This window comes from Argentina anserina, chromosome 3 (genome assembly GCF_933775445.1).
Source record: "Argentina anserina chromosome 3, drPotAnse1.1, whole genome shotgun sequence".
In the NCBI taxonomy this organism is placed as follows: Eukaryota; Viridiplantae; Streptophyta; class Magnoliopsida; order Rosales; family Rosaceae; genus Argentina; species Argentina anserina.
This window is the reverse complement of record NC_065874.1, coordinates 21,953,469-21,966,354: the sequence shown is the minus strand read 5'-3', so window position 1 is coordinate 21,966,354 and position 12,886 is coordinate 21,953,469. Positions and strand designations below refer to the sequence as shown.

At 36.0% G+C, this 12,886-nt stretch overlaps 1 protein-coding gene across 1 annotated transcript; it reads right to left on the bottom strand.

Moving 5' to 3' along the window:
• Window positions 1-7,694: 7,694 nt before the first annotated feature.
• On the bottom strand, window positions 7,695-12,625 carry LOC126786577 (translation initiation factor IF3-1, mitochondrial-like). Its single transcript, XM_050512430.1, has 8 exons — window positions 12,089-12,625; window positions 11,706-11,802; window positions 11,122-11,189; window positions 10,801-10,899; window positions 10,253-10,312; window positions 9,829-9,897; window positions 8,809-8,871; window positions 7,695-8,712 (listed from the first exon to the last, which is right to left on the bottom strand). The coding sequence occupies exons 1-8, from the start codon at window positions 12,281-12,283 to the stop codon at window positions 8,020-8,022; spliced, it is 1,344 nt and encodes a 447-aa protein (XP_050368387.1). The 5' UTR covers window positions 12,284-12,625; the 3' UTR covers window positions 7,695-8,019.
• Window positions 12,626-12,886: the final 261 nt, after the last annotated feature.

Sequence of the window (12,886 nt, the reverse complement as noted above, 5' to 3'; positions counted from 1 at the left end):
ACCCGAAAACCGAAAAAAACCGGACCCGAACCCAAACCGAATCCAAACAAACCGAAACCCGAATCAAACCGAACCGAAAATAAAAAAACCGAACCGAACCGATTTTATTTGGGTTGGGTTTTGGATTCAGTCCCTTAGAAACCGAACCGACCCGAACAACCCGAAGTCAATGGTCAACGTTACAAAACGACATCATTTTGTCATATTTATAATTTTACATTATTATTTTTTTAATAAAATAAATAGTGTGGTCGGCCTCACAGCCGCACATAATTTCTAACATAATTGACCTAATGTATAAGAGGCGCATTATTTAGCCGTCTTGCTTCCTTCATAATGCGATAGTTTTATTTTAAACCTAATATAAATGTTATGATACATTAGTTGACACTTAGGAAATCGCCAACTCTAATTCGAAATATGATCGATCGACACCAGCAGATGTGATTGGTATATATATTTAGGGACCCCGTAAAAATTTCGTCCATTTTGGACATGGTTTGACCGTTCATACCTACGGTTAACTAAAAAAGAGGCGTTTTCACATATTGAAACCTTATTGACCGGGGCTTTGCCAAATATATTTCTTTAGTGCGACCGCGCATGATAGATAACAAAAATTAGGTGATTTTCAGATATGCAAACGGCTTTCGGCGTTCGCATATTTGTAATAGGTCCTCCCTTATGGCATAATAGTGGTGTTTTCGATTTACCAAAAATTCTAACGGTTAAATGAGGTCCGAATTGGATGAAATTTTTATTGGGTCACTAAATATATATACCGATTACATCGGCTGGTGTCGATTGATCCCTAGAAGTTTCCTTCATATAGTCGCTTCATAATGCGATAGTTTTATTTTAAACCTAATATAAATGTTATGATACATTAGTTGACACTTAGGAAATCGCCAACTCTAATTCGAAATATGATCGATCGACACCAGCAGATGTGATTGGTATATATATTTAGGGACCCCGTAAAAATTTCGTCCGTTTTGGACATGGTTTGACCGTTCGTACCTACGGTTAACTAAAAAAGAGGCGTTTTCACATATTGAAACCCTATTGACCGGGGCTTTGCCAAATATATTTCTTTAGTGCGACCGCGCATGATAGATAACAAAAATTAGGTGATTTCAGATATGCAAACGGCTTTCGGCGTTCGCATATTTGTAATAGGTCCTCCCTTATGGCATAATAGTGGTGTTTTCGATTTACCAAAAATTTTAACGGTTAAATGAGGTCCGAATTGGATGAAATTTTTATAGGGTCACTAAATATATATACCGATTACATCGGCTGGTGTCGATCGATCCCTAGAAGTTTCCTTCATATAGTCGCTTCATAATGCGATAGTTTTAGTTTAAACCTAATATAAAAGGTTATGATACATTAGTTGACACTTAGGTGATCGTCAACTCTAATTCGAAATATGGTCGATCGACACCAGCATATGTGATTGGTATATATATTTAGGAACTCCGTAAAAATTTCGTCCATTTTGGACATGGTTTGACCGTTCGTACCTACGGTTAACTAAAAAAGAGGCGTTTTCACATATTGAAACCCCATTGACCGGGGCTTTGCCAAATATATTTCTTTAGTGCGACCACCCATGATAAGTAACAAAAATTAGGTGATTTCATATATGCAAATGGCTTTCGGCGTTCGCATATTTGTAATAGGTCCTCCCTTATGGCATAATAGTGATGTTTTCGATTTACCAAAAATTCCGACGGTTAAATGAGGTCCGAATTGGATGAAATTTTTATAGGGTCACTAAATATATATAACGATCACATCGGCTGGTATCGATCGATCCCTAGAAGTTTCCTTCATATAGTCGCTTCATAATGCGATAGTTTTATTTTAAACCTAATATAAAAGGTTATGATACATTAGTTGACACTTAGGTGATCGTCAACTCTAATTCGAAATATGGTCGATCGACACCAGCATATGTGATTGGTATATATATTTAGGGACCCCGTAAAAATTTCATCCATTTTGGACATGGTTTGACCGTTCGTACCTACGGTCAACCAAAAAAGAGGCGTTTTCACATAATAAAACCTCATTGACCGGGGCTTTGCCAAATAGATTTCTTCAGTGCGACCCCGCATCATAAGTAACAAAAATTAGGTGATTTCAGATATGCAAACGGCTTTCGGCGTTCGCATATTTGTAATAGGTCATCCCTTATGGCATAATAGTGATGTTTTCGATTTACCAAAAATTCCGACGGTTAAATAAGGTCCGAATTGGATGAAATTTTTATAGGGTCACTAAATATATATAACGATCACATCGCCTGGTGTCGATCGATCCCTAGAAGTTTCCTTCATATAGTCGCTTCATAATGCGATAGTTTTATTTTAAACCTAATATAAAGGTTATGATACATTAGTTGACACTTAGGTGATCGTCAACTCTAATTCGAAATATGGTCGATCGACACCAGCAGATGTGATTGGTATATATATTTAGGGACCCCGTAAAAATTTCGTCCATTTTGGACATGGTTTGACCGTTCGTACCTACGGTCAACCAAAAAAGAGGCGTTTTCACATAATAAAACCTCATTGACCGGGGCTTTGCCAAATAGATTTCTTCAGTGCGACCCCGCATGATAAGTAACAAAAATTAGGTGACTTCAGATATGCAAACGGCTTTCGGCGCTCACATCTTTGTAATGGATTCTCCTTTAGGACAAATTAGTGGTGTTTTCAGTTTACCGGAAATTCTGACGGTCAAACTAGGTCCGAATTGGATGAAATTTTTACATGGTCACTAAATATATATAATGATCACATCGGATGGTGTCGATCGATCCCTAAAAGTTTACTTCATATAGTCGCTTCGTAATGCGATAGTTTTATTATAAATCTAATATAAAGGTATGATACATTAGTGGACACCTCAGCAATCGATAACTCCAGTTCGAAATATGGTCGATCGACACCAGCAGATGTGATCAGTATATATATTTAGGGAACCCGTAAAAATTTCGTCCGATTTGGATATTGATTGATCGTCCATACTTATGGTCAAGAAAAAAAGCGTTTTGACATTAAAATCCTCATTGACCGGGGCTTTGCCACATGGATTTTTTTTGTGCGACCGCACACAATCGGTGACAAAAATTAGGTGATTTCATATATGCAAACGACTTTTAGTGTTCGCATATTGGTAATGGGTCTTCCCTTATGACATAATAGTGTTGTTTTCGGGTAAAAACCCATCGGGCTTGCGGGCCTCGACGAGCTTTTCAGATCCACGGGCTAAATGATGAGGCATAAGTCAATTAGGTATGAAATAATCATTAGACTATTAGTTTTTCATCTTTATGTTAAATTTTGTACTTTTAAAATTAATATATAATATTACGTATTTTACATACGGGTAAACCCGAAAAAAAAAACCGAACCGAACCGAACCGTACGGGTTGGGTTGGGTTGTGGGTCACATTATCTAAAATAGAAAAACCGAACCGAACCGAACCGAATTTAAAATTTGGGTTGGGTTATGGGTTTTGTCCAAAACCGAACCGAATGGACCCGTGTCCACCCCTACTGGACTGCATCAAGAGCGCAAAAAGGAGGGCTCAAGTTAACCATGTGTCATAGATAGAACAAGGAGAAATTCAAGAATTCAAGCTCAGGTTCAATAAGTATTACCTAAAGAAATGGACTCCAATAATTCTATCATGGGATTTGGTCTTTTCTCCAATAAGATTCAAGTCAATTGTGGAAGTGTTACTTGCAAGTATGCAGTGTTGTGGGCAATATTTTTCGAGGTCAGCAAATATTTCATGCTTTAAAGAAACCTTCTCAATAACAGCCTGTTTCAAGCAAGGACTAAAATATCGACGAGAACGGAAATATCGAGGGTCTAAAAATTGGAAATATCGACAGAAATATCGGGGAAATATCGATTTTAAAAAATAATTGAGTAAATTGATGGAAATTTAAATAAAAACATGGAAATTTTGAATGAAATTTTAAGAGATGTTTATTTGATCAATTACTACTATATTTCATAAGAAATTATTATATAACTATTAGTCTATAATGAGTTATAGTAATTTAAGGTAAAACAATCGTCGAGAATTATTAAATTTTTTTAATGGCCGGGAACCCAAAGGGAGGCTAGGCCATCACGCTTTATATACATATGATACATTAAATATGAAATTACATAAGTGATTTAGAATCACATAGAGGATCTATGAGGTACAAATTAGAACTTAATAATATTAATATACTTACCAACAAGGAAGAAAAGAGAATATCAACAAAGCTTCACTCACTAATATATTTGGAATTTGATGTTAATATATTTAGAACTTGAAATAGAATAGAGTTGAGTAGTGATGCAAGTGTGCAACCAAGGACTAACATCCTAATGTATGTCTAGTGTTATAAAGTTTTAATTTGAAAAGTAGTTAAAAATTGAATTGTAGGTAAATAATTGTAGGTAAATAATGTGATGAAGTTAGTTGGGATTGGACATATAACCAATTTTCTTTGTTTATCAAATTTATTACACATACAATATATATTATAAAGTGTCAAAATATAACACAAATTGACTTAGTAGAGTTGGCTAAGTGATTCATTTTCTATTGAGGTGAACATGGTTCGATTCCCCTCAACAACAAGTAATGTTTTATTTGAATTTTATTTGAAACATAGAATGAAATATATATTAAAAATAGTCATATAGAACAATAACTATGCTTGGTAGAGTTGGCATTCACATCTTTGGTTGTAAATGAATGACCACGGTTCGATTCCCCTTAAACTCAAATTGAGTTTTAATTTCTGGTGGCGACACGTGGCGGAAAGATTGATTATATCGCGATATATCGTGGAAATTTCCAAAATATCGACCAAAATTACCATGGTATATGAAGGACACGTGGCGGAAGGAGTGATTATATCGCGGATATATCTAAAATATCGATAATATCGCGATATATCGTGGAAATTTCCAAAATATCGACCGAAATTACAATGGTATGTGAAGAATATATCCTTACCTCGAAAAATCGAAATTATCGCCGATCCTTGATTTCAAGCATAGAGGAATATTTAGACCTTAATTTCCTCACAATTAAATTACAAGAACACAGACAAACATATTTTTATGAATTACCTCTATAACCATGTCAACATCTCTAAAGCTTTCATAGTCCAGGGCACCCTTAAGAAGAGAAAATGTTTATTCAAACTTCTCTGGAGTATATTTCCCTTTCTTGACACGGCTCTGCAGATTGGCTGGAACACGAAATTGAAATCTAACAAGTTAGCCATCATTATGCCACAGAAATCAAGATTACTTGCAATTAGAGTGTATTATCAATACAAAAAAGTTAAAAAATTCTACAAGTACAAGCTTTAACATTATCAAGGGTACTCTCAAATACCAGAGGCAAAGGTTTCAGAAAAATAAACACAGTTCAAAACTAGAAACCAAGTACAAGCCATACCATTAACGGACAGTAAACCTCACATTTGACTCTACCAAACCCAGTGTGCAAGAACTTCTCATTTACTTCTTTAAGGATCACTGGATAATTACTAAGAATAAATGCTGTAGTTATCATCAAGCCTCCACCAATGACACCGACCTTAGTCACTCGTCTAGGCCTATGCTGTATGTCTATATATAGCAAATCTAAGAAGAATTCTCCAAAGAGGGTGGTGAGGAAATTATCATATCCTCCCTGTTTCAGCCAACCCGCCTGCTCTTTCGATTAAAGGGTTTCAACTACTTCTGAGTAATATTTTCTAAATGGTAGTGATAGAGCGTTAATTAAAACATTTATAATAAATTCTGAAAAGCAGCATCGTTAGTATAGAATAAGCAAGGATCGTTCTTTTCGGGGAATTGAAGGGAACTCTAAACTTTTAGTGTTAACAAATAATGGGGGGTTTGAGATTGATTATTAACTACTAAAATAAAACCTAAATTATTATTTACATGATCGACTTCTTTTTAACAAACTTAAACCAAATTTACCATTACACCACATAATTACAAGTTCGAACCTATCATGCATTCTAATTCGACCAATTACATACTTTTTAGACACCAATACAATTAGAGCCTTAGGGGATCATCTAATCGTGCAAGATTTCAATTAACATTTAGATTGACTTAGGGCCTAATTTAAATTTGCATGCAATCGAATTCAATAACACTTAGAGTAGAAATCAAACAAGATTACATTTAAGCACCAAATCTTTGTTGGAGACATGTTTCATGTATGGCGTCACCCACCATGGTTTCACATGCAAATTTCCAGAATTTTTACCACTTTTAATCAACACAAATCGAACCTACTTAGGGCATGATTTGATCTGTGTCAATATGGTTGATGAATATAGCACTCAAACACAATCTTAGGGAATGCATCCAAGCACTAAATTCATATGCACATATCCGAAAATTATCTAAAAGTATGAGAAAGATGATTAGAACACAACAATAGAAATACAAATTCATTAATTATAGAAAACCATCAATTCGGCAAAGATCCAAAAATCCAATAAAACAATCTGAAAATTTCGATTCTTAATACAAAACAATAATCCCACACAAACATCATACTACAATCTTTATAGACAAAGTATTGTAAAAAAAATCAAAAACGAACAAACCCGTGGAGATGAGTTGCGAGAATCACACGTTGTAGGAACCTTGGAGGTGTGTCTTCAATGGTGATTTCGGTGGAGATGAAATTTGTATATGAGGGAGAATGGCCTGTTGTTTTGGTGAAGGATGTTTAAGGTAGTATTTTGGTAGAGTTTTGGCTCTTGAATGCAAAGGAGAAGTGATCTTATTTGAGAGATGAAACCATGTATATATAGAGGAAAGAATGAGGGTAGTTGCATCTTTCCTCATATTATAATGCAATGCTTTAATCCCTTAAATCATGCCATGTTTTGTTTCCTAAAACATGTCATACTTTAATCCTTAAAACATGCCATGTTTTATTCCCTAAAACATGCCATGTTTTATGCCTTTAGTGATCATCTTCTATTTAATTGTTGCATGACTTGGCTCCATCTCTTTTTCTTTAATTATCTCTTCAATCAAATCTGAAAATAATAAAATAAAATCATAAGTAAGAGATAATTAGTTTCAAAACCTAACAAGGATTCCTAGTCAAACTAGGACTCTAGACCAATTATGCGTTTTTAACTCATGTAAGCACAAAAATGCATCCAATACCGCCCAAGACTCTTACTACGATTTAATGACTCAATAGTACAACAATAAGGGCTAAGCAAAGTACAAATTGAGGTAAAAACATGTTAAGAACGTCGCACAAAGTGCTCCTATCAGGTAGGGTGACATAGGATGTTTTAAGAACTACAAAGTTCAATTCAATATATATATATATATATATATATATATATATATATATATAAAAGCTGTGTGAAGTTAAATATACATGGAGGGGGTGGTGATTAGTAAATAATTGGGGGTACGAACAGTGGTGAAGATACATGCAGAATATACATGGATAACCCGAGTGCTGTGTTGTGCGATCAATTTCCAAAATCGCATGACTAACCTATATCTTCCCAGTTTGGTTAGCCTTGATTTGGGTGTGGAGGCTTCAAAGCTCAGAATCAAACCCATCTAATCTGGTTTGTGCTATTGTATAGTACAAATCAATATAATGCTCAAATTATTATTTCATGAGGCAAAACTAGCTTACAAGCTTTATGGTTTATAAATGTGGCTGCCGTCAAAATCATTATAAACTGCAGACTCAAATCACTGAATGGAAGTTTTAATACTATACAGGGACAGATCAAAATCTCATTACACCCCCTTGTAACCCAAATGCATGCGATTTTGAAAAAGGGGCGCAATCTCAGGGTAAACACAGTTACGAATAATTATTGGCACATACAGCTAGATACTTCTTAAATAATCATCTAAACGGGCATTATCATCTGTCTGCATCTTTAGTTTTGCGGGTTATCAGTGTGTTCCTGGTCTTTAGCTGCTATAAGGTCTTGAACTCGGTGAGTTTGGATTTGCTGGAAACCTATCCCGCACATCTTCTTTCACAGATCTATTACCTGTTGAGTTGCTAAATATCCCATAACCAAGTCCTGGAGAACGAGACCGAAGAGGTATACGACTACTTAATGATTCTTGCTTGGGCCCTGCAGGGCGGGGAGGATTAGAACTACGTGGTTCTTGCTTGGGAACACCATTAGGAAGAGGATCACAGTTTCTAAATGCCGATGGAGTAGCTCTGTTGGTTTCTCTCACTGGTGATGAGGAGTGCACGTCTGTTGGTGCTTCTCTTCTTTGATAAGGAATCTGCTGCTCTCCCATTGATGGTGAGAAATGTGGAATTGGGATTTCCCTACTTTGATAGGGAAGTTGGGCCTCGCCCTTCTCTGGGGTTCCTCTCTTACCATCCATTTCTCTTGTTGGTGAAATCTCAGTGTTTCTATACCTATTTTCAGCCATACCAGAAGATTCATGTGAAGGAAGTGGAACTGTGTCTGCTGTTGTAACCCCAACACCATCATCACTAGCCTTCTCAGGTTTCTTTTTGTCTTCAGCCTTTTTCTTCACACCAGACTTTGGTGGACCGAACTTCACATGCCTGACCATTATATACGACTCTTTTCCTCTTCCTACAGTAGGATCACACTCAATATACGCTGCGTCGTCTATCTGCAAGCGGAAAGTACTTCTTACTTGGAGAAAAGGAAGAGTCATACTAATGACATTGACATTGAATACAGTGAACAAAAGAACATCTGGCCATACCAGCGCAATGAGACCAGAAAAAACTGCATCCAAGTTCCGACCTTCAGAATCCGTGGCAGTACACTGATTCATATTCATGGAACACAATTAGCCAGTTGATAGTCCAGTAAAAGCCTCGTAGGATTCTGTGAATAGATCTAACTAACTGTAAGTGGGAAAACAACTCTACTCTCCCATGAATATAAGAAGATGCATGCATATATAAAACGAAGCAACTATATAGAATATTTAATAAATAAGTATGGGAATGCATCAGTATTTTTATAGGAAGGATGTAAAAATCTGTAAGTCACTCTTGTAATTAATAAACAAAATTCAGTACTATGTTCTCGGTTAGCTCATGATATAGTTTTTGCATTTCCTTATTAGCAAGGGATCATTCGAATATGAATATTTCAATATTTAAGTGTCAACAGAATAAGGACTGGTTAAAATGTGAAACACCCATAGACAATAAGGCCACAAAAAAAAGGAAAAAGTTGAACTTGTCTTAAATCACTATCATATATAATCTTGCTTACTAATATTCAGCTACTTCAAAACATCATTTACAAGTATTTTGGCACCCGTGTAAAAGTCATCATGTTTTTAGCATTTGATAATATACATTAAGCCATTAAGGCTTGAGGTTCAGCAACTTTTTGACCTAACATGGCTATTCTGATACTAAAGTACTCAAAGACCTGATGCTGAACCTAAACTGACACTACTAGACTTCAACTGTCAGGATTCGGGAGTTATTAGGAGTAAAAGGCATTAGGAAACTGAGAATAACATAATAGAATTATTATTTGATATTGATTATTTTGAGGCTGCTTGATGGACATGTAACTACAAAAGTAGTGGCTAGTTGTATAATTTTCAAGAGAAAACATGCATTAAAGTTTGGGAACAAGAAACAAAGGAACAAGAAGGAGCAGCGGTGCAGAGAGAGAGAGAGAGAGAGAGAAGAGTCAGCCAGGTATATATGCTCATGGTTCCCATGATTAATAGAACTCTTTAACAAGATCCAAAAAGTACCTTCACTCGGTAACCCTTGTCCATAAATTTTATCACCCTGTCTGCTTTCATCTTGAGATCCTTTGCCTCCTGGAATCAGTTGCAGCACAAATGTTGTAACATCAGACTTGCCAATCTATCTCAACTAAGTCTTAACAAAACACAAGTTCAATTCACGAAATGTCCAAAGAAAAAAATTAAATCAGTAAAAAGAAATTGACATGTGACAGTGCTTTAGTTTAAAACTGAACAGCCTAATTACAAGTCAATCACATTTGACATGTGCGGGCTTATGAGAAGGATATCCAGATAAGGAGATATCTTCTGAGTGTAACTCCTTACTTGATATAAGGATCAAGTGCATTTCCTTTATTTTGAAATATAAGGCTAGAAGAGTATCAAAAAATGGTCGCATGAAATCTTAACAGATCATTGAAGAACTTACAGTTTTTGGTGAAAACTTGACTTCCTTAGTGTCTGAACGCAAAGTCTTAACTTCCTTAGACTGCATGTATTAGAAATTCGAATAGGACAGGATTAGCCATGTCAATATACATCTGTCAGGAACACGAGAGCTTAAGCTAAAAGCAAGAGGAGTAAGTTTAAGTATATATGGCCCTTCAAGCTGTTACCATTTCAAAATTATATGAATTCACAAACTTTGTTAGACTTCTAATGTAAACCCTATAACCTAGGTAATGCATCCATCTATTGGTCAAACTAGTCCATTTTGCCAGTCGCATAATTATGGCGTCTTGGGTCTAGTGAACACAACAAACAGAAATACATTTGAGTAATTTGGCGAACTCATAGACGAATTTATATCTTGAAAGGGCAGGATGGAGGGAGGAAGGAAGGAAAGGAGGTGAATTATTATTGGGGGTCATGTGACTTGAACATGATGAATAGAAATTGAAGGCGAGAGGGAGGGAGTCATAATGTGAAAATCTAACAGCACCAAACATAAAAATACAAAAACATGATAAACCCTACCTTGATTTTAATTCGCTCTTTCTCCCTTAGTACTTGTTTATACCTCTCTTTGTGGTAATCCATGATTTTACAAACAGGAGGACTACTCGAGTGTTGAACCTGTAAAATATACAACAAAATCGAATAAATTCTTCGATCGGCAAAGTAATATCAATTTATGAAAGTTAAGTAGTTAACCATTCAAATTTTCATCACAACTCAAGAATAATGCTATATTGGCTTGACATAAACTCTCACTCGGAATTTTCTTGAAGAATAGAGAAAAAATATCAATCATTGTTTGAAGGAAAATTGAATGGTCATATGATTTAAAAAAATTACCTCGACTAAATCCAGCTCAAGTTTCCTTGCACGTTGCAGAGCTTCACTCTTTGACATGACAAAATGTTCTGGATATGTAATAAATTAGAATAACATCTAATGGAGGTTCACCACACTCCTAAAGTTTAACACCCTAATACAGCTCATCATTCTTTTAAATCCACAGGTTCATAAAAACAACATGAAGCGTTCTGTTTATATTTTTTTTTCTCTTTTCTGCTTTGATCCTTATAGCTCTGAGTCCCAAATATTTGCCAACCAGAGCATATATCTGTTTCACAGTAACATTCACCCTATGAGTACACAGATTAAAACCACCAAATCACATTGACTGGTTGTGATTAGTTGTATTGTAAAGTTTGTTCTTAATTTTCTCTATCATTGATCAGGAATCCGGTTGACACTCAATTTCCTTCTTGTACTTGATTATGTTTTTTACTCTGAAACCTTATTCATGCACTAGGAAACATAACCCTTAATAACATCTGCATACAGCATAAAACAATTCATCTTCACATAGAAATAAAGCTTTACGATCTTCAATCCACATAGCAATACCAATTCTCACAAAGAAAAGATAATACCTTCACCCACAACAAGCCTAATAACATCGGCTTGAATATGCTCATTCAGCCTCGGACCACCCGAGCCCTGCTCTGCCTTCTTTGCATTTCCATTTGCCTGAAATCCAAAAATAAAGACACATTGAAAACGCACAACAATCAGCATTACCAACACCACCACAGCCCCAATCAAAACTTGCATAAACCCAAAATGAAAGTTCACAAAATCTTCAAACTTTCTGCTCAGTAACTCAACTTTAAGCTCTCTGTCTTCCCAACATTCCAAACCAATCAACAAACAAAATCATACTATAACAAAACCCAACACCAAAAAAAAAAAAACAAAACCAAAAATGTAATCTTTACAGAATTACATAACTATTTGATAGCCCAAATGGGTTTACCTGAACAGGGGCAGCAAAAAACCTAACTTGACTGCCGAAACCAGGGAGATAGAACAATGGGTTGTCTGAAATGCATGGCTTGGAAACAGTTGGGTTCAGCAGAGAAGAAGAAGAAGCATAAGGAAGGATCTTAATGTGACGGGCAAATTGCCTGAGCTTAGATTGCGTGAGTCTGCGGTAGAATACCGACCCCATTTTGCTCGTACCACCTACCAACCGATCGCAAATTTGATGCCACAACCGAGCCAAAGTGATCCCTTACCGATATCTCGGTTGGTATGGGTCGGTAACCGATTACCAGAAGTTGGAGACGTTTGGACTAAGAAGTGCGATGAGATGGAAGAGCCGAAGGTGGAGAAGGAGGTGAGGCAAAGATAGAGGTGAAAAAGAGACCTCCTGTTTAGATGTGCACTTTTTCGCAGAGGTGGAGATCTGGAGGAGAATGAAGAAGATGAAAGAAACAAGGAAATTGAAAGAGAAAGATCTAATTAAAGTATGATGGGTTTAGAATTTTGAGTTTTGTTGGATAAAATTATGGGGAGGAAGGTTATCTTAGAAGGAAGAAAATTTTCGTTCCGGGTTTAGGACTCGTGCATTTAACTTTCGATATAGAGCTGCAAAAATGTCGGGTGCTGCTAAATGTTCCCGCAAAGTTTTAACTAGACCAGCAGACTTTTTACACCCGTATAATTACTCATTACACAAGTCATTTCTACATGAAAACCCAGCAAATCACCCCCTTCTTTTTTCTTTTTCTTTTTTATCAAACCCAACAAAGAACAAACCTACCGATGAAGC